This window comes from Ruditapes philippinarum, unplaced genomic scaffold (genome assembly GCF_026571515.1).
Source record: "Ruditapes philippinarum isolate M1 unplaced genomic scaffold, ASM2657151v2 ctg612_1_1_1_1, whole genome shotgun sequence".
NCBI lineage: Eukaryota > Metazoa > Mollusca > Bivalvia > Venerida > Veneridae > Ruditapes > Ruditapes philippinarum.
The window spans coordinates 451,102-474,126 of NW_026856417.1; the positions used below are offsets into that span (position 1 = coordinate 451,102).

Here is a 23,025-nt window from a genome sequence, read left to right on the forward strand (position 1 = left end):
TTGTTGAAAAAACAACAACAGGTAATTGCTTGTATATTCTAACATATTATCAAACAAAAAATAATATTTAGTAGTAATATCAGCACTCATCGGCAATTCATACGGCCGCATGAAAACAATACAACCCCCTATTGCAAGAAACAGTCATTAAAGAACAATAACAACAATGCCACTAGTGAATTTTACCAAAAAATCGGTTAAAATTAAAATAAACTTGTAATCACAACAGAGGCTTATGGCATCACAACGATTTGAGCAATTAAATCTTTAGATATGTATCTATCCAAGAAGAAAATATTAGTATATCAACACCGGAAATGTACCTCGGATGACACACGCCCCTTCTACTTGTTTGTAGCCAATAGAACACGCGCACTTGCTATCAAGGGCGCTACAAAACGCATGCGGGATGTTTCCACAATCGTCGCTGTTTCTACACCTGTCGCCAAGTCGAAGACCTAAAGTAAAAGTGCGTTTGTTTTACCCATTTGTAAAGTATTGTCTTAAGTACGAGATGCAAATTAGTTTAAAGAAGGAAATATTATTTAAAGATTTTTTGCAAATTTAAAATGACAAATAAAGAAATATTTGTGAAAAAGAATGTATCATCAAGAATAATCTTGCATCTTATTGGTTTTTGCTGGTAAAATTATTCTTTGATTTGCAAAAACTATTTTACAAGTCCATTGCACGTGTTTAGCAAATTAGCAGTATAAATATTAATGTTGAATATACATTAAACATTTTTTTCTATGTAAAAACCACACTAACTAATACATCTGTTTTACTGACAGATAGGTTAGTGTCACGCAATAAATCTGACCACTATTCAAAAAAAAAAAAACTCTTTTTTTTAAATATCCGATAAAAAATCCTACTCGACAAATATACAAATTGAGGTTAGTGATAAATACTAAAATTTATCCATTATTTATTTTATTTACCTACTTATTACTTGCCTTATCAGATAACTTTTTACATACCCCAAAAGTTTAACTATTTAAGCACTTACTTTTCAAGTAACATTGTCCATTTCTTGGCTCATATAGTTCTCGACAAACACAGACGGACGAACTTCTGTCACAGATTGCCCATGAAACTATCGTGCAGTCAGAATCTATTCTACACGTGTCACCGAGTCCTGCAATTATCATGTTGACATACTATAACGCACATGCTCTATCCAATAAGTATGTTTTGTTGGATTTTAGGTCACACCTAAACTGTTCATTCAAGTCATACGGCGAATTGACAATTTAACTGGTAGAAGACCTCAGGAGTCCCTCCATGCACAAGCAGGCACCTGAGTAGAACCACCGACATTTCACAAGCTAGTTACATGAAAAAAATCCTGATGGGACTCGAACCAACAGCGATGGGGGCAATGGATTTGAAGCTATGGAGGCCCTTTGACATATATTATATATACATTCTTAGATTTGTAAACTCAAGTGCTCAATCGCTTGAATTGCACGTAGGTTTATGAGTCAACAGGCAATACAATATGGAGGGTAATGGATGAAATATCGGATAGAATTGGTCAAATCTTGTTAATTGTATAAGTCCCCGTCAAGGAACGTCGACAATTATATATGTAGGTAATATACTAAAAAACATGGCGGATTGTGTGCCTCTTATATGCTCCTTATATGTATTTTGTACTAGAAATACCTCTTAGTCTACATTCGTTGGAACGCTCGATAAAATTTGATTGACATTTGCACACGTTGCCTTCACAAATTGATGACGCAACGCCCCTGCAGTTATCATTCACATCACATTTATCACCCAGTTCTAAAAATAGAAATGCATTAAAAATATCTGAAAATAGAATTACAAAATATTCTAAAAATGAAACAACATAACAGCAAAGGCCTGATGACACATGCATATTAACATTAACAAACTAACTTGAATTAATTCCAAAACAGTAGCGGTTCATGTACCTTTCATACTATAATAAAAATGTTTGCTTTATGATGGCTGATTTCTGCCATGCTGTCGCGGTTGAAGGGGCGGCAACACGTAAGAATGAAATAAGGTCTAAAAACTAAATTCTCGTTTTGTCGCACTGTTTTTATAGTTTTCTCGTTACTTTCTTTCGGCGCCCTTCAAACGCGACAAAACAAGAATTTATATTCTGTTGTTATTCCGTTTTTTGTGTTGTTGCCCCTTCAACTGCGACAAGACGAAGTAACGACATGGCTGAATTAGCAACCATAATTGATATATAATATGTAATTATTGATTAGAGATAAAAATGTGGCCTTACGTCTGACAATGCAGTTTCCATTCACGGCCTTGTACGGCGTTTGACAGATGCACGTGCTGGTATTTTGTGAGTCACACATTGCCCAGTTAACTTCAGAACAATCGTCATCCATGTTGCATGGTTTCCCTAATCCTGTGACATTATATATTTAAATGACGTCAAAGTTTGTATGCAATTTAACACGAAAATAACCTTGAAAAAAATTTTTTAATAGGAAAATAATTTCTTAACTATTGTGCAAGTTTGACTAACACCTTTGCAAATGTATCAAATACCTTTCATATAGATGTTCCTAGCGGCAATCTTATATTCACAATTATACAAATAAAAATGACATTATTGTGGCAACTTCCATGCAAAAAACAAAACAAACAAAACAAACAACAAATCAACAACATCAAAGCATTAAAGAAAAACAATTATATTGATTCTTACACAAGAGAAAAATATTGAGTTATTTATAAAAGTATATTCATAAAAAACAGGGAGAAACTTTTACTTGAATTAATTTCAGCTAAAAGAGAAATATCCGTTGTTATAAATTAAATACTAGCTTGTCAGGTGTTAAAATTTTCACCTATTCTTATACAAGCAGAGCCTCTTTGTTCATAATTGGAAGGACACGTGCATTTCCTTGGTAACGACAGACCACAAACAGCATCTGTAAGCGCCCCGCAGTCATCGTTCTCTTGACACAAATCTCCAAACCCTGGATTAAGAAATAAATATTTGTGAAAACAGCTTTTCCTTGTCATGTCACAACATGAAAATATACAAATGACCCGCACTCTTAAAATTTTACTTATTTACAAAAGTCAACTATATACACTCGTATATGTCATATAATTGGCTACACTAAGAATTAGAATTCAAAGCAATTTCTTGTTGCTTTTTGTGTCGTTTGGTAAGTCGATTCTTGGCGCTAAAATTATCCCTCTTGTCTGCCATACCCGTATATTCGGATTATTGCTTTCTGTAGATGATGCGGTCTTTTGTCGTCCATTTTGTTATCATGTCGTATTAAAGTCTCCATGCTGGTTGTCTTAAGGCAGGCGATTTACGGGAAAGCAATGGTCAAATCTTTTGAAATTATATATGTACAAACAATCATAAATCCTTAAAACTGTATTGTAGATTATCATAAATGACAGAAATTGGCCTAGTTAATTTTATAATAACCCAATGTTTCATAAATTATTTAGAAGAAATAAAAAATTCAAATTAAGGCTTGTCATCAAGTACTCACCTATACGGACACATCTGTTGTCATCTTGTCTATACGTAGAGGGACAAACACATGTTCTTGAGCTCCCCAAGTCACACACAGCGTTGGTTAGATGTACTGTACAGTCCAAGTTGGACGAACAGGTATCTCCAAAACCTTAAGGAATGGAAATTTGTAATAACTCTTAAATTCAAACAACTTCTTACTAATTAAAGCATGTATACACACAATAAGGCTGAGAATCAAAATTATTTAGAGATAAAATGCTAATGTTTTGTTACATTAAATTCTTGTTTAATATTGGCTTTTTATTTAGTTTTGAAATATGTTTCGTGGTATTGTTTACCTAGAAACATAACGTATATTTATATTAATTTTTAATATTTTAATTATATGGTTTTATCGCACTCATTTTTAAAATATTTTCACTAAACAAAAAAAATTTTTGCAGTTGGTGAAGGGTGAATTTTGTTAAGATCAGTTTAACCTTAAAAACTGGAAAATATTTTGACATGTTTTTATTTTTAATGCTTTAAACAACATTGAGTCCAAGATAATATCTGTTCCTTTTTCTTTTATTTTAAGGAGCTCATTATCGAAGGCGTTGTTCAGTCCCGAGCGGTCAACTAGGCCAGACCGACATTATGCAAACAGTTGGATCGCATGTTCTTCCTCTAATAGTACCAGCCAAACTAAGTACGGGTACAAATATGATAATTCAAAGCCTAACATGGAAGAGACTAGCAAAAACAAGTTGTTACCTATTCTTTCACAGAAATTATTGTTCCATCTATATCCTGACTGACAGATACAAGTTCTAGTGTTTGTTAAATCACATTGAGCTGAAGTTAGTCTTCCACAGTCGGCGTTAGTTCGGCAACTATCTCCATATCCTAGAGGAATTTGTTCATTCATTGATTAAATGAAATCAGTTGTTGTATTAAATCAATAACACATCAAAGAACTTTTAAGTTTTAAGCTTTCGGGATTATATCATTACAAGTGTTTGAATACCATACATATTAAAATGTAAAATTAACTATGCTCATTCTGATAATTCCTTGTTATCTATGTTATATATGTGTTGGTCATATCACTTACTTTGCTGTTAAATAGATGCTCACGATTATCAATCATGCAGGAGAGATGCTAAATTGCTCAACAAAAGCTCTTTTGTGATTTTATAGTTAAATTGAAACAAAAACTCACTAAAACATATACATGTATCTTGTACTAAAGATTTGTAGATGAAGCAAATTATGCATTAAGAATACTAGAAAAAAAAACAACAACAAAGGTAGGTGCAATATTACCTATTGCTACACACTGGCTGTTTTGTTGTCTGTAAGTAACTCGACATATACATGTGCGAGTATTCCCAGTATCACATTCAGCGTTGGATATCCCAACACAATCGGAATTAGATAAGCACTGGATGCCAAGCCCTTTAATATAAAAATAAACCTTGTATATATTATCACAACACTAAAGAATAAACAGCGACTTGTATAAAATCTTAAGTGAGCAAATTAATGAAAGGACTTTTAAGGGCTTTTTAAAACTACTTTGACAATTTTAGGGCCCACGCTTTTATATTTCGGTAAACTACATGTTTTGTATCACCTCAGCAGTTCAATTTACTCGGGATTATCACCTTTGCAAATGGACGTCACATACAAAATTTCAAAAAGAAAGAAATGTATACCATTTAAACTCCATTAAATATATAATTATAACTGACAATGCAATCAAATGTTGTATTTAAGACACTAACTAACCAAAAACTGTCATCTAACTCTTACATTGAATTCATGGGTATTGAGAATCTGAATGATACTATCAGGTCTAAAAGTGGATCCAGTTTTAAAGTCATTCTCAATATAAATGCCAACATCAGGATAATATGTCATCTGCACGAACTGTGCGATTGATACAATCCTCACTATTTTTAGCGACGTTTTAGGGTCATTTTAGTGGCAAGCTTGATGTACGAAAAGATTAAAGTCAATACTGAACTAATAAAGGGAGTTTGAATGTCTGTACGCACCATGTAAGTTAGGTTTTAACATTTAGAGACAATATTAACAATTTTTTGGCTAAACTATCTGCATGAATAGTCCTTACTGCTGCGTTAGTCACGCAGTAGATATTATTATGATAAATTCAGTGACTGCAAAAATCAGTCATTAATCGCACATAACATATATATTATCACTTGAAATATGTATGAATCGTTTTAATTTTCTGAAAATCTCAGTACATTTTGATTTAAAAATATTTTGGCTCATCTCGAGGCATGCAACTTTAATATAATTTAACAATGTTAAACAATCATGAAAGGCATAATGTGTTATCAATAGAAAAGGGCCTTAGTATCAATATATAAAAGACAAACATTTTTAATTCAACTGAGTAAGTGTCAGTTATTTCACAAAACCAATTTTTCAATAAATTCAAAGAAAAATTTCACACATGTTCCATGTTCTTTAGTAAAAAAATACGATATCATTCTATCAAATTCTGTGGGCATGTTACAAGAAAAATATATCACAAACGCAATTAAACAAATCTTATAATCGAAAAAATAAAGTACAACAACAAACCAAAAGTAGTTACCTATTCTTTCACAGATATTGTTGTTCCATCTATATCCAGTCTGACAGATACAAGTTCTAGTGTTTGTTAAATCACATTGAGCTGAAGTTAGTCTTCCACAGTCAGCGTTAGTTCTGCAACTATCTCCATATCCTAGTGACAGTTATACATGAATAATGATTGAGGCATTTATTTACTGCACGAGGTGGCTTTTACTTTAAAACTTGTGTTTATGGAACCTTTTTTCAAAATGTAATCTCAAATTACCTTTAAACCGGTATAATCATCTTAGATAAGGTCTTTTTTTAAATGTTTAACGCATTTACAATAGGGAACAATATAACACCAAATGAATTATCGAGAATGGCATCTTAAAGTTTCAAATAAGATATAATTGAAGTCAAATGAAAAACAACAGTAGAAAAATGATTCAAACCAAATAAAAGCATGACACATTTAAACAGGGGAGTGAAAAACAAAGGAACAATGTTATTAAGAATGACAAATGAAAGTACAATATTACCTATTGACACACATTGGCTGTTCTGTTGTCTATAAGTAACTTGACAAATGCACGTGCGTGTATTGGCAGTGTCACATTCAGCGTTTCCTATTCCAGCACAATCAAAGTTAGACGAGCACTGGATCCCGAGTCCTAAAATTTATAAAATTGAGGCATTTAAAATTGGTATGGGAGAATAAAAATTACTCGAACTTAATATAAAAATGTGGCCATTTTATCAAATGGTATATTAAAACTAGCTTCGATTTAAAAAATAAAGCAGATAACAAAAAAAAAACTAATGTGAAACAGTAGTTCAAAACATGTGAAGTAAATTGGTATATGATAACGAAACAAAAGCAAATATATGAGAGGAAATAAATGTCTGACAAACCTTGGGAAATTCAATCAACTCGAAGGGCATAAGTTCTTATTCATCAATCTAAAAATACTCTACTATTTCAATCTTACTATTTTTTACTTATTTAGTACATGTCAGATGTTAATGTTATACAAAAGGCTTTAGTGAAGAGGAAATATTTAAATTCTGGTGGCAAAAAGAATTTAAGTGTTACATGAATATTTATTGCAAACGCAAAAATAATTAAACAATAGTGATAATTCAAAAACTTAAACACAATTTAAAACAAGAAGATACCTATTCTTTCACAGATATTATTGTTCCATCTATATCCAGTCTGACAGATACAAGTTCTAGTGTTAGTTAAATCACATTGAGCTGAAGTTAGTCTGCCACAGTCGGCATTGGTTCTGCAGCTATCTCCATATCCTAACGACGTTTATAATAAAAATTTGAATTCATTTAAAATCTTCTTCAAAATATCAGCTTACATTGATATGATTTAAATGTGCCTATAAAGTTATGGTTTACTGTGAGGAAACCTTAACTATAGTACATGTATATAAAATATATTTATCTTAATTATCTTCATTTCAAATGATTTTTTTCTAGAATATTTGTTAAGTTTCTAGTCAATAAAATCCACTGTCTAAACTAGTAAGTAATTCTGATTTACATTGCTTACTTAAATTTGTTATGGTCGATGAATTTGGTACAATATTTCATAACAAAATAGCAAAAGACATAAAGATTTTATCTAAAGGAAATTAAAAAATTAACAAATTAACGGGCGATATTACCTATTGTCACACATTGACTGTTTTGTTGCCTATAAGTAACTTGACAAATGCACGTGCGTGTATTCGTAGTATCACATACAGCATTTCCTATTCCAGCACAATCAGAGTTAGATGAACACTGGATCCCAAGTCCTGAAATTTATGGGTGGCATTCAAAAGGTAAAGACAAAACAAAACATAATACAAACTCAATTGAAATTTACATGTGACAATTTGGTGAACTGTTTTGTCCCAAGATGAGCTTTGACTTTAAATCAAAGAAAATTTACAAATATCTGTCTCGTGCTAAACAACTTTTAAACACATGTAAAACAAAAGTTTTAACTGGGTGGTGCAAATGTGAAGATTTAAATCAAAGACAAAAACATGCTATAAGAAAATTTAAGTTTTGCCAAACACTGACTATATTCAACAACTCTCCTGTTGTACTTTTTTATTTCTTATTTCATATTCATAAATTTTATATATTTATGTATCCTAGTATTATGATTTGAGAACTTTCACATTTTTTTAGTTTTGTAGAAATTAAAAAGAAAGTTTGATCAAACTATCTTGGAAAATACAATTTTAGTACAGCATGAAATTGAATCACCAACGCATTTTTTTTTAAAACATCAATAGTGATAATTCAAAGACTTAAAAAGATATTTAAACAATTGTTATGATAATTCAAAGACTCAGACAGATATTTAAACAATTGTTACCTATTCTTTCACAGATATTGTTGCTGTTTAATCGGTATCCGGTCTGACAGATACAAGTTCTAGTATTTGTTAAATCACATTGAGCTGAAGTTAGTCTTCCACAATCGGCGTTGGTTCTACAACTTTCTCCATATCCTAAAGAGATGTTTACATAGGAATAAATACTAGCATTTAGATTAAATTAAATTTCAATATTGTTCCAGTTAAACAGGAATTCAATAATTAAACATTATTCAAGGTGTAAAATTAACATGTATTATTTTATAGATCAATTCTTAGAAAGTCAATTTATGAGAAATATAAAAGCACCTTTACACCAGTTAGTCACTCCTTTCCAGTATAGTTAGCCCTTCCCCGAAATAATAATTAATTGTGATAAGGTACCATGCAATTTTAATCGGCTACCTTTAACAAAGATTAAGTGTCACCATATTCTAACGCATTAACAAGCGGTAAGGTCAAGCACCAAATTCTTGAGAATGTCGTCTAACAGTTTAAAATAAGATAAATTATACTTATTTAGCAAAACCTTAAAAAGACATTTTTATCTGTTGGGAAAGTAAATTGAAGAATTACTGTAGCAAAATGTATCAATACTCAAAATACTCAAAATAACATGAGAAATTTAAAGTAGACGATTGACAAACGGGGGTACAATATTACCTATTGCCACACATTGGCTGTTCTGTTGTCTGTAAGTAACTTGACAAATGCACGTGCGTGTATTGGCAGTGTCACATTCAGCGTTTCCTATTCCAGCACAATCAGAGTTAGATGAACACCGGATCCCAAGTCCTAAAATTTATGGTAGGCATTCAAAATGTACAAGACATAACAAATTATAACACAAACTCAATTGAAATTTACAAGTGACAATGTGGTAGAATAACAATTACTCGAAATTAACTGAAATATTCTTTTGGCCATTTTATCAAATGGTATATCCCAAAATTAGCTTCAATTTAAAAATTAAAGCAGACAGCACACTTTTAGACTCGTGTAAAACAGTAGTTTGAAATACTTAAAGAAAATGGGTATATTTAAACGAAACAGAATAGATATTTCAAGTTGAATTAAAGGTCTGTTTGTTTGTTTGTTTGTTTGTTTGTTTGTTTCATTTTACGCCTTTTCCCAACAGTATTTCAGTCATATAGGCGGGTAGTTTCCTAACCATCGTTCCTGGAGAGTTACACCAGTACAAAACTACCTTCCTCCGTGCTAAACTACCAAAGCATCTCCCGGGGATCAAACCCACGCCAGAGAGGTAACTGGATTAGAAGTCATCGACTCTAACCCCTCGACCACGGAGGCGGTCACAATTAAAGGTCTGACAAACCTTGAGAAATTTAATCAACTCGAAAGGCAAGTGTTCTTATTCATAGATTTTACACATACTTTAGTATTCCAATCTGACTAATTTCAAACCTATTTAGTATACGTGTCATATGTTACATGTTATACAATGTAGAGAAAATATAAAAACAGAGTGCTGTCAAATTATTGAGGCAATGCAATTTAAGTGTAACATGATTTTTTATCGCAAAAGCAAATTTTTTTATCGCAAAAGAGAAAAAAAAATAAAATAAAAATAAATAAATAAATAAAATAAAAACATAAATAAGAAAAAAAATAATAAAAAAATAGTTATAATTTAAAGACTAATACACAATATAAAAACAAGCAGTTACCTATTCTTTCACAGAAATTATTGTTCCATCTATATCCTGTCTGACAGATACAAGTTCTAGTGTTTGTTAAATCACATTGAGCTGAAGTTAGTCTTCCACAGTCGGCGTTGGTTCTGCAACTATCTCCATATCCTAATGACATTTATATATATACAATTTAGACATGATATATTTATTAAAAGAATGAGACCTTAATACTGCCAGAGATGACTTGTATTTTAAAACTTGCGTTTGATTAAAGAACCTTTTCAAAATAAATAAAAAAACTAACATGTGGGTGGATTATGACTTTAAAAGTCAACTAAGTAAGTCATCTCTTTAAATAAAGGTATCCTGTAATTTAATTATCTTCATTTTACAAAGATGATCATAAATAATAATTATGCTCTTATACATTTTAAAGTGAAAACAGTCGACCAAAAATATTTTCAAGTATGGCATTTTTAGTTTCAAATAAGCCATACTTATTTGGCAAAAATCGAACTACAATAGAAAGATATTTTTATTTGTTGGGTAAGAGAAATGAAGAACAGCTGCAGTTAAATAAAGCAAAGCAAATAAAAACATGAGGATTTTAAATTAAATGAATAGCAAACGAAAGTACAATATTACCTATTGCCACACATTGGCTGTTTTGTTGTCTATAAGTAACTTGACAAATACATGTGCGTGTATTGGCAGTGTCACATTCAGCGTTTCCGATTCCAGCACAATCAAAGTCCGATGTGCATTGGATTCCAAGTCCTAAAAATTATTACATTGTTGCATTTATAGTTGGTACAGAAGAAAAAAGATTACTCAAATTTAATTGGAATATAAATGTGGAAGTTTACTAAATGTTACATCCCAGATTAACTTCGATTTGAAATTAATGCAGATAGTACAATATCAGGCTCCCTTAAAACAGTATCTTGGAATATGTGAAGCAAATGTGTATATTTAAATGGAACAAAAGCAAAGATATTAGTGGAATTAAAGGTCTGCCAAACCTTGGATATCTATACAACTCGAAGGGCAAATATTCTTATTCAAAAAATTTACACATACTAAAGTATTACAATTTGATTTTACACATACTAAAGTCTTCCAATTTGACTAATTTCCAATCTTTTTAGTAAATGTTTCATATGTTACATGTTATACAAAGGGATTAAGTGAAGAGAAAATATAAAAAAGAGTGCTATCAAATTCTGGTGGCAAAAAAATTTAAGTGTAACATGAATTTTTATCGCTGAAATGATTTTAAGACTAATACACAATATAAAAACAAATAGTGACCTATTCTTTCACAGAAATTATTGTTCCATCTATATCCTGACTGACAGATACAAGTTCTAGTGTTTGTTAAATCACATTGAGCTGAAGTTAGTCTTCCACAGTCGGCATTGGTTCTGCAACTATCTCCATATCCTAATGACATTTATATATATACAATTTAGACATGATATATTTATTTAAAAAATGAGACCTTAATTATGCTTGAGATGACTTGAACATTGATAATAATTATGCTCGTATACATTTTAAAGTGAAAGCAGTCAAGCAAAATCAATTCTCAAGTCTGGCATGTTTAGTTTCAAATAAGCCATACATATTTGGAAAAAATCGAACTACAATAAAAAATATTTTTATTTGTTGGGTAAGAGAAATGAAGAAAAGCTGTTGTTAAATGAAGCAAAGCAAATAAAAACATGAGGATTTTAAATTAAATGAATGGCAAACGAAATTACAATATTACCTATTGCCACACATTGGCTGTTTTGTTGTCTGTAAGTAACTTGACAAATACAGGTGCGTGTATTGGTAGTGTCACATTCAGCGTTTCCTATTCCAGCACAATCAAAGTCCGATGTGCATTGGATTCCAAGTCCTAAAAATTATAACATTGTTGCATTTATAGTTGGTATGGGAGAATAAACATTACTCGAACTTAATTGGAATATCAATGTGGCAATTTTATCAAATGGTATATCCCAGATTAACTTTGATTTAAATTAATGCAGACTGTACAATATCAGGCTCACTTAAAACAGTTGTTTGAAATATGTGAAGAAAATGTGTATATTTAAACGAAAAAAAGAAAAGATAAAAGTGGAATTAAAGGTCTACCAAACCTTGGGATATTTAATCAACTCGAAGGGCCAATGTTCTTATTCATAAATTTTACACATACTCTAGTATTCCAATTTGACTAATTTCAAATCTATATAGTAAACGTTTCATATGTTACATGTTATACAAAGGGGTTTAGTGTAGAGAAAATATCAAATAGAGTGCTTTCAAATTCAAGTGACAAAATATTTTAAGTGTAACATGAACTTTTATCGCAAAAGCAAAATCTTTCATCGCAAAAGCAAAAAAAATAAATCAAAAATAGTAATAATTGAAAGACTGAAACACAATTTAAAAACAAGCAGTTACCAATTCTTTCACAGAAATTATTGTTCCATCTATATCCTGACTGACATATACAAGTTCTAGTGTTTGTTAAATCACATTGAGCTGAGGTTAGTCTTCCACAGTCGGCATTACTTCTGCAACTATCTCCATATCCTAATGACATTTATATACATGATATTTTTATTTAAAGAACAAGACTCTAATACTACTGCCAGAGATGACTTGTATTTTAAAGCATGCATTTAATAAATGAACCTATTCAAAATAAAAAAAAACTTACATGTGTCTGGATCAGTACTTTAAAATTCAACTAAGTAAGTTACCTCTTTATCCGTAAAATTAGTTAAAAAATGTATCATGTAATTTCAATTATCCTCATTTTTCAAGGATGAACATTACATTTAAAAGTGGGAACAGTCAAGCAATAATAAAATCTCAAGTCTCGCAATTTTAGTTTAAAATAAGGCATACTTATTTGGCAAAAATCAAACTACAATAAAAATATATTTTTATTTGTTGTGTAAGAGAAATGAAGAACACATGTAGTAAAATGAAGCAAATCAAATAAAACATGAGGATTCTGAATTGAATGAATGGCAAACGAAAGTACAATATTACCTATTGCAACACATTGGCTGTTCTGTTGTCTGTAAGTAACTTGACAAATGCACGTGCGTGCATTCGCAGTGTCACATTCAGCGTTTCCTATTCCAGCACAATCAAAGTCTGAAGAGCACTGAATTCCAAGTCCTAAATATTATAACATTGTTGCATTTTTAGTTGGTACGGGAGAATAAAGATTACTCAAACGTAATTGGAATACAAATATTGCAACTTTATCAAATAGTGTATCCCAGATTTACTTCGATTTAAATTAATGTAGATAGTACATTAATAGGCTCACTTAAAATATGTGAAGCAAATGTGTATATTTAAACGAAACAAAAGCAAAGATATAAGTGGAATTAAAGGGCTACCAAACCTTGGGATATTTAATGAACTCGAAGGGCAAATGTTGTTATTCATAAATTTTACACATACTCTAGTATTCCAAATGGACTATTTTCAAATCTATTTAGTAAACGTTTATATGTTACATGTTACACAAAGAGCTTTATTGAAGAGAAAATATAAAATAGATTACTATCAAATTCAAATGGCAAATCCTTTTAAGTGTAACATGAATTTTTATCGTAAAAGTAAAATTTTTATCGCAAAAGCAAAAAAAAGTCAAAAGAGTAATAATTTAAAGACTAAAACACAATTCAAAAGCAAATAGTTACCTATTCTTTCACAGAAATTATTGTTCCATCTATATCCTGTCTGACAGATACAAGTTCTAGTGTTTGTTAAATCACATTGAGCTGAAGTTAGTCTTCCACAGTCGGTATTGGTTCTGCAACCATCTCCATATCCTAATGACATTTATATATATATGATATTTTTATTAAAAGAACGAGACCTTAATACTACTACCAGAGATGACTTGTATTTTAAAACATGCATTTAATAAATGAACCTATTCAAAATAAAAAAAAACTTACATGTGTCTGGATCAGTACTTTAAAATTCAACTAAGTAAATCACCTCTTTATCAGTAAATTAAGTTAACAAAAATGTATCTTATAATTTTAATTATTTTCATTTTACAAGGATGAACATTACATTTAAAAGTGGGAACAGTCAAGCAATAAAAAAAGTCTCAAGTATGGCATTTTTAGTTTCAAATAAGCCATACTTATTTGGCAAAAATCGAACTACAATAAAAAAGATATTTTTATTTCTTGGGTAAGAGAAATGAAGAGCACCTGTGGTAAAATGAAGCTAAACAAACCAAAACATAAGGAATTTAAACTAAAGGAATGGCAAACGGAGGTACAATATTACCTATTGTCACACATTGACTGTTTTGTTGCCGGTAAGTAACTTGACAAATGCACGTGCGTGTATTGGCAGTGTCACATTCAGCGTTTCCTATTCCAGCACAATCAAAGTCAGATGAGCACTGGATTCCAAGTCCTGTAAAACAAAATCACTATTAAAGAATACAAAACAAAACAAAATTATGCATTTAAAATGTACGTTTATTACATGTTAGTGCAATGATTATATTCTGTAAAAACATATATGGTAATAATGTAACTTTAGAAATGGATAATTAGTAGATATTTTTCGATAACCAAATGACGCAATTAACTGTCAAAGATATACTATGCTGATCTTTAGATAAAAATATTCGTATTGCAGAAATATATTGAATTATTAACTGAATGTGTATAATTTGAATAACTGAATGCACAAATTATGGCTGGGAAGCTACATTCCGTATAACTTATCTAGTTCAGATAGTTCTTTGTTGAAAAAGTAAACGCCATTTTTTTAAAAATAATATGTATTCATACTGCATTAAAAAAGCCTTTAGTGTACAGAATTTTACAAGTAACATATCTTCTCTTTTTTCCAATTAAACAGGTACTGTATAGCAATTATCAACATTTTCAAAATTCAAATTTACGCTAGTGCAAGTGTGCAAATGGCAATTGTAAAAAAGTTTAATATTTTTATACAAATTAGAAACATGTACAAAAGAGGCTCCGCTGGCATCAACAGCTTCAGAACATAGAATTTGAAATTCTTTCATGCTAGGTAAAATTATTTTTGCCACAGCAGCTAATAATAAGTCTGGGATAATGCATCAGTTATTTCATTCTGCAAATACATCAATTGTGTTACAAGAACACAGATGCAATATTTTCACGAGTGGCGTGGCCACGAGTGAAAATAGACTAGCTGGTGTTCACGAATGAAATATAGTTCAATTTTTTATGTAAAACAAAGAAATTTTCTTTTCACTTCATGATTTTTAAGTGATTTTAAGTATTTTTACCGATTTTGCAGTGTAACGTCGCGCATTTTCCTTCGTGACATCATCACGTCATGACGTCACATCTTAGTTTTGAAATATAGTGCTGTTAAATTTCTCTAATTTCGTTACATTTTTAACATGATGAATAATAAAATCGACTTTCTTTTCCTAAAGATGCAAAATTTACGTATGACAGCATTTATTTCTGCCTGTTATTCAATTTAGTTGTGATTTTCTATTCATTCGCATTCAGATATAGTCCGGTACAGTGAAAATTTTATGTTACAAATTTCAGTAGTGGTTTATCAGAATATAATCATCTGATATATTACAGTAAAACACTGGAAATCATGGAATACAATTTGTTACCTATTCTTTCACAGATATTATTGTTCCATCTATATCCAGTCTGACAGATACAAGTTCTAGTATTTGATAAATCACATTGAGCTGAAGTTAGTCTTCCACAGTCAGCGTTAGTTCTGCAACTATCTCCGTATCCTTAAACATGATAAAACAAGTTATTTGCAATTGCAAATAGATACTCGAAAGATAATCATATTTCTTGACCAATAATTAATTGTCTTTTCCATACTCATACTGGGCTATATATATAAGTTAGATAGTTCCCGATTTTTTTGAAAAAAATTCAACTCCCTTGCCAGAATTGGTAGACATTTGGAGAGCAATATTGTATATAATATAATTTACAAACTATATAAAAAGAAACACTATAATCAGCTGATTTAGGTGAATTATGAAATTCTTTTACATATATGAAGGAATATAGTACTTAAGCACCAATATGTTAAAAGATTTTTTTGAAGATGACAAAATTATGAGAAATTTTTATCTTATCTTAAGCATAAGCATACAAGTTTTATAAAAATGACCCTTAAAATGGCAAGGAGAGGTAAAAATTGCTATGTGAAATGCTTCTATAGGACCATTAACGAGTTGCCATATTATATATAGCTAAACGATATAATTGAATTATAGGTATAGAATGTGAAAAAAATATTTTTATGGAATGGCAAAACTCACAGAATTCATCACAATTAATTTTCTTTAAACAAGTATCGTTGCCGCCAAATAGGTGGGTCCCTTCGGGACGGATATTACGATCTGAACCGCAACATATGACAAAAATTTTTATCCTTCTTTACTGCGCCAATGTTATTTCACACATGGGGAAGATTATAAGGTCATTATACATGTACATTGCAATACTAAAGTCTATTTGACGAAATCATAGTTATCAAACCTGTACTGAATGAGGTGCTGACCGAACCTAATATAATTTTTGCAGCTGTGAACGAGTCCAATAGAATCAGTACTGTACTCGCCAATAGAGAGCGACATTTCTATTTCACACTACCAAACTAAAGACGAAACATCAAATACAATATGAATTTTATATGATTTTTTGGACTCTGATCATAAAATTAAGGTTAATTACTATAGAGATTTTGATATGGATTGTTGCACTTGCAAAAAAAGCAAAATGAAAATGAGAATTTATTTATAACCTATTGATACACATTGGCCGCTCAGTTCTCTGTAAGTAACTTGACAAACGCACGTGTCAGTATTCCCAATGTCACATTCAGCATTTCCTATTCCAGTACAATCAGAGTTAGATGAGCACTGGATCCCAAGCCCTTTAAAACAAAAATTATAATGATAGTTTAGTTTACATGCATGCCGATAAGTTTTAATGTAAGTTGTTACAACACAAGGGACGTTTTATTTTCGCTAAATGGTTTGTTTTTTCGAACAAGAAATGCATCGTTAAAAGTTTACGTTATCAAGTGTTAGCTTAAATTTAGTAAAAAAAGTTCTTAAGATGCTTAGATGGTACAAAAGATGGTCCAGATATTATTTTCACCAGTTTTTTTAAATATAATATTATTTCTAATGGGATAAAGTTTAGAGACCGCTCATTCTAGTGAATAAACAAATAATAAGTTCTTTTTTTTTGGAGGGGGGGGGGGGGGGCAGTATTTTGTTTCGTAGAGTGAAACCGCATGAATTTCTAATTGTTCAAAAACAGGGTTTAAACTACAAGAAAAAAAATCTGATTTATTTCTTGTTTCACTTTACGATAAAAATACTTATTTTTACCAAAGTAAATTCTATGTAAGTGTTACTCACAAAAAAGAGCGGGCTCACCACTTTATCCCATCAAAATTTATGAAGTTTTTAACCAAAGTTATAGAAGAAACTATTTTCTGGTTTTCTGGATCGTTTGTATGATTATATGACATTTCTTGAAAAAAATATCATCAAAAATATTTACCTCGCCTGAAACATTGGGTGCCTTCCTGGGTGTAACCGGAATTGCATCTACAGATCCCGGCATTACAATTAGCAAAGTTGACATTGGCACATTCAGAAGTGCTCACACAGGTGTCACCAAGACCTGATGTTAAAATTGAAACACATAATTGCATTTAGTGATTTTAGATTTTTTTGCAAGCAAGTTCTCAAAGGACCACTGAGGTTTTTTTGATATAACGGGACTTGAAATATTTTTGAGATAAATGTTCAATTTCATGTAGGTCTACATAGTAACTTGTGTGCAAATTTTTTAGATCATACGCTTAATAATATTTATTATAATTGTGAAAAAATGACCCAAACTATAAAAGCGTCGCAATGCTTTTCACTCAGATCGGACAAATGATAGCACAAAAATAGATTTCATTTTACTTCGGAGAATATTTTTAATTGTCTTTAGCATTATCTATTTGCTACAACTGTTCTATGTGAAAAAAATGTGGCATACCCTTGAAGCGTTAATTCTCAGCCATAAATAAGACAAAAACATAAGTTATAATTACGTTTAAACTTTAATATGCGGGGGTATCAACACAAAAGTATTGTAATATTAACAGACACCGACTAAACTTATTTCAGCTAGTCTAAAAAAAAACAATACTGTGACAAGTAAGTTTTGCATTCACTGATTTAAGAATTATATTAAAACTTGTGTAGCTACGTTATATTTTTTAATAGTATGTATAATTAAGATACAAACTATTGTTCACAAATATTTTCTTGTTTGCTAACGAATCATGTGTATTGACAACAAATCAAAATCTTAAATTACAAACTCTAATGTCTCAATCAGAAATCAATTTCAACTCATATCAAGATATATTAAATTACTAACCTATTTGTAAACAGGCGAGGTCGATTTGTTTGTACGTAAACGGACAGGCGCACACTCTCAAAACATCGTCACTACAAAAGGCAGCTTGAAGTGCCCCGCATTCTTCGTGTATAGTGCAACTTTCTCCAAACCCTGGCAAAAATGTATTTAGTTAAAAAGCATATTTTGCCTCAGAAATATATAAAAACATATCTTTTACTTCTTCCGAAACGCAAACATGAATTTAATAGTGTTTAAATAATGGTTTTATGGAATGTTGAATGCTTGTTCCCTGAAGAAAGTAGCGATAAATGTGAAATAATTTGTCATAAAAGTAGCAAAATTATCAACAGGTAGTATTTTGACTTCCACACAAAATACTTATTCGCTATAACAGTTCTTATTGCCAAAAAGCAACAGATGAGTAAGATGCATTAAGTTATAAGTCAATGAGTAACGTTTAAGACATGTTATTTCAAAAGTACACGAAAAACAAACAAGAGGGTCATGATGGCCCTAGATCGCTCACCTGACTTATCAAACTCATCCAAACAATTACCTAGACAAGCATTCTGACCAAGTCTCACGACAGGTGAGTCAAAAATGTGACCACTACAGTGTTAACAAGGATTATCCATATTTGAGCAGTGCGACCTAGTTTTTTACCCAGGTGACACATATTCAAACTTGACCTAGAAATCATCAAAACAATCTTTCAGACCAATTTCCAGGATACTTGTATCAAAACAGTAGCAACTAGAGTGTTAACAAGATTTTTCTATTTTTAGCTCTGGTGACCTAGTTTCACATGCGATTTCGAACTCATCCAAGCAATTACCTAGACAAGCATCCTGACCAAGTTTGATGATAATTGAGTCGAAAATGTGACCACTAGAATGTTTACAAGGTTTTTCCATATTTGGGCGTTGTGACCTAGTTTTTCATCCAAGATGACCCATGTTCGATCTTGACTTAGAAATCATCAAAACAAACTTTCAGACCAGTTAACAGAATATTTGGATCACAACAGTAGCCACTAGAGTGTTAACAAGATTTTTTTTTTAGCTCCTGTGACCTAGTTTTTCATACAAGATGTCCCATGTTCGATTTATTCCAAGCATAAATGACCTAGACAAGTTTCCTGACCAAGTTTGATGGCAATTGAGTCAAAATTGTGACCACTAGAGTGTGAACAAGGTTTTTCTATTTTTAGCTCTTGTGACTTTGTTTTTCATCCGAGATGACCCATGTTCGAACTCATCCGAGCCATTACCTAGACAAGCATCTTGATCAAGTTTGATGATGATTGATGCAAAAATGATACCGCTAGAGTGTTAACAAGGTTTTTCTATTTTTAGCTCAGGTGACCTACTTTTTCATCCGAGATGACCCATGTTCAAACTCATTTGAGCTATCACCTAGATAAACATCTTGACCAAGTTTGATGATGACTGATGCAAAAATGTGACCGCTAGAGTGTTAACAAGGTTTTTCTATTTTTAGCTCCTGTGACCTAGTTTTTCATCCGAGATGACCCATGTTCAATCACATCCGAGCTATTACCTAGACAAGCATCTTGATCAAGTTTGATGATGATTGATGCAAAAATGATACCGCTAGAATGTTAACAAGGTTTTTCTATTTATACTTCCAGTGACCTAGTTTTTCATCCTAGATGACCCATATTCGAACTCATCCGAGCTATTATCTAAACAAGCATCCTGACAAAGTTTGATTATGATTGGGTCAAAAATGTGACCACTAGAGTGTTCACAATGTTTTTTTTCCAATTTTAGCTCCTGTGACCTAGTTTTTCATCAGAGATAATCCATGTTCGAACTCATCCAAGCAATTGACTAGACAAGCATTCTGACCAAGTTTGATGATGATTGGTTCAAAAATGTGACCACTAGAGTGTTCACAAGGTTTTTCTATTTATAGCTCCTGTGACCTACTTTTTCATCCGAGATGACCCATGTTCGAACTTATCCGAGCTATTACCTAGACAAACATCCTGACAAAGTTTGATGATGATTGGGTCAAAAATGTGACCTCTAGAGTGTTCACAAGGCTTTCTATTTTTAGCTCTTGTGACCTAGTTTTTCATCCGAGATAAGCCATGTTCGAACTCATCCGAGCTTTGAACTAGATTAGCATCCTGACCAAGTTTGATGATGATTGAGGCAAAAATGCGACCGCTAGAGTGTTCACAAGCAATTGTGGACGGACGACGGACGACGAACGACGGACATTCACCGATCCTAAAAGCTCACCCTGAGCAAGCTCATGTGAGCCAAAAGCTTCTGAGATATAAATAAATGCATCTCTAAGGCATAGTGGGTCTTTATATATATGTATATTAGTTCTGTATTAGACATGCTGGAAAGAGATTTAATATATGGTTATAATGAGTAAGTAGATAAGTTAACGGGCCCGCATTGCAGACCCGGCCTTTCACTTCCTCGTGTTAATAAATATAAACCATCTTACCTCTGACTTGGCATTCTTGGTTAACCTGTTTGTACGCAGTAATACAAACACATTTGTTTGTTGCACCACAAAAGGAGTAACGGACACTCTGGCAGTCCGTGTTGCTATCACAGTCCGATCCAAGACCTGTAATATGAAAAAGAAGTCATAAGTAATAAACAGGCTATTTAAAGATCCTGTAACACAATTTGTTTTATGGTTTAAATATCATAAATATGACGCTCAAATTAAGATTCATAAATTTTGTAAGTTCCAAAAAGCATTATTTGTAAAAATATTACCGAATTTAACATTTCATTTAAATAAAAGGAGGTAATTAGAAATTTATTTTCTATAATGTCTAAGTCAAATGTGTCAATTAGAAATGAATGCATACTTAATGATACAAATATTTGCAGCACATATTTTACATATTCTTCGATGTTTGAAAATTGTTTTATTAGCATAATAAAATACATATATATATAATTTAACTTAAGTGTGGTATACAACCTCAATTACATCATACATGATCTGTTAACTGCCTATGATGTCTTAAATATCAGTTTATTCAAATTTAAAATGTCAAAAATATGCAGTTGGTCTCTTAGATATAGGTAATTCAGCTGTAATATATACTTGTACCAGTATTTGATTTAAAAATATACGAGCAATGTATACCTATGTAATCCTATATATATATATATATATATATATATCATATATGTAGAGTAGAAATCTATTTGCTTATAAATAGCATTAAAAGTCCGAGTGGTTAAGGTCGCTGACTTGAGATCACTGGTCCCTCACCGCTGTAGGTTCGATCCTCACTTGGGTCGAAATCTTTCATGTGAAGAAGCCATCCAGCTGGCTTACGGAAGGTCAGTGGTTCTACCCGGATGCCCGCTCGTGTCTGAAATAATGCCCGGAGGGGCACCCGGGGTCTTCCTCCACCAATAAAAGCTGGAAAAAAAATCGACGAAAAAATCTCGGCGGAACGCTCTAGGATGGCCCGACTTGAGTGTACGGTCGCCCATATGGGCTTTCCGGCGGCGACCTTAAATAAATGCATTAAACAAAACAAAAAAGTTACCTCGTATCACACAATTACCAGACTCGGCTTCATATGGTGAACGACATGCGCATGTTCTAGGAGATGTGTTTGGATTACAAAATGCGTTAGAAACGGATGAACAGTCACTGTCGACAGAACATACCGAGCCAAGCCCTGAAACATAAATAAATGAAATAGAGAGAGAAAAAAATTAAGAATTCCTATGGACGTTCAAAACGGCAAAATGGAAAATTTTTGTAGGCTCGGTTTCATCAAGCTACAATCCTTGTGACCTTTGACCTGAATAACGGCAGGTCTTATCTTACTAGTACAGAGCTAGACCCGTCTGTCTGCATCTTCTACTCGAAATTTTAACTAGTGTGTATATCGTCGGTTGTATAATTTTAGTATATTTATGTCGCCATGATTCTTTAACTGGCCAATAGATATAATATATTAGATTATATATTAAAATTAATTGACAGACTATTTATAAAATGACAAAAAAAAAGAATGATGAAGGTGACAAATACAAATAATGATAATTAAAATGATGATGATGATTATGATGTTGACTACAATGATGATGATGAAAACAGTAACAAGCATATGAAGATGATGGTGATGATGATTAAAAATCCAACTGATGCTAAAAATGATTATGATGATGATGATGATGGTGACAAAATTATACTGAAAATGATGGTGATGATATTGATGACTTCAGTGATGATGATGATGGTGGTGATGGTGACAAATCCAAATTATGCTGAAACTGATGATGATGATGACTACGATGCTGTCGAAAATGATATGATGATGATGACTTCAATGATGATGATGATGATAACGATGATGACTAAAATGATGACGATGATGAAGAAGAAGAAGATGATGATAATAATAATGATGATGATTATGATGATGATTATAAT

At 31.7% G+C, this 23,025-nt stretch overlaps 1 protein-coding gene across 20 annotated transcripts in view; it reads right to left on the minus strand.

Moving 5' to 3' along the window:
• The window catches only part of LOC132746467 (multiple epidermal growth factor-like domains protein 6), a 66,066-nt gene that overhangs the window by 10,694 nt on the left and 32,347 nt on the right, over positions 1–23,025 (minus strand). For 3 of the 20 annotated variants that reach the window (XM_060735634.1, XM_060735624.1, XM_060735625.1), the window contains 28 exons: positions 22,130–22,264; positions 21,058–21,183; positions 18,589–18,720; positions 17,713–17,835; positions 16,943–17,074; positions 15,783–15,914; positions 14,435–14,566; positions 13,831–13,962; positions 13,166–13,297; positions 12,569–12,700; positions 11,886–12,017; positions 11,426–11,557; positions 10,760–10,891; positions 10,148–10,279; positions 9,123–9,254; positions 8,460–8,594; positions 7,756–7,887; positions 7,253–7,384; positions 6,616–6,747; positions 6,114–6,245; positions 4,811–4,942; positions 4,259–4,390; positions 3,519–3,653; positions 2,850–2,981; positions 2,273–2,404; positions 1,672–1,794; positions 1,013–1,141; positions 324–458 (listed from right to left, as the gene is read on the minus strand). In XM_060735634.1, coding sequence (XP_060591617.1) covers positions 324–458; positions 1,013–1,141; positions 1,672–1,794; positions 2,273–2,404; positions 2,850–2,981; positions 3,519–3,653; positions 4,259–4,390; positions 4,811–4,942; positions 6,114–6,245; positions 6,616–6,747; positions 7,253–7,384; positions 7,756–7,887; positions 8,460–8,594; positions 9,123–9,254; positions 10,148–10,279; positions 10,760–10,891; positions 11,426–11,557; positions 11,886–12,017; positions 12,569–12,700; positions 13,166–13,297; positions 13,831–13,962; positions 14,435–14,566; positions 15,783–15,914; positions 16,943–17,074; positions 17,713–17,835; positions 18,589–18,720; positions 21,058–21,183; positions 22,130–22,264 — 3,681 coding nt within the window. The remainder of the gene's footprint in view (positions 1–323; positions 459–1,012; positions 1,142–1,671; positions 1,795–2,272; positions 2,405–2,849; positions 2,982–3,518; positions 3,654–4,258; positions 4,391–4,810; positions 4,943–6,113; positions 6,246–6,615; positions 6,748–7,252; positions 7,385–7,755; positions 7,888–8,459; positions 8,595–9,122; positions 9,255–10,147; positions 10,280–10,759; positions 10,892–11,425; positions 11,558–11,885; positions 12,018–12,568; positions 12,701–13,165; positions 13,298–13,830; positions 13,963–14,434; positions 14,567–15,782; positions 15,915–16,942; positions 17,075–17,712; positions 17,836–18,588; positions 18,721–21,057; positions 21,184–22,129; positions 22,265–23,025) is intronic. The other 17 variants (XM_060735630.1, XM_060735631.1, XM_060735633.1 and 14 more) reach the window with 17 other exon arrangements.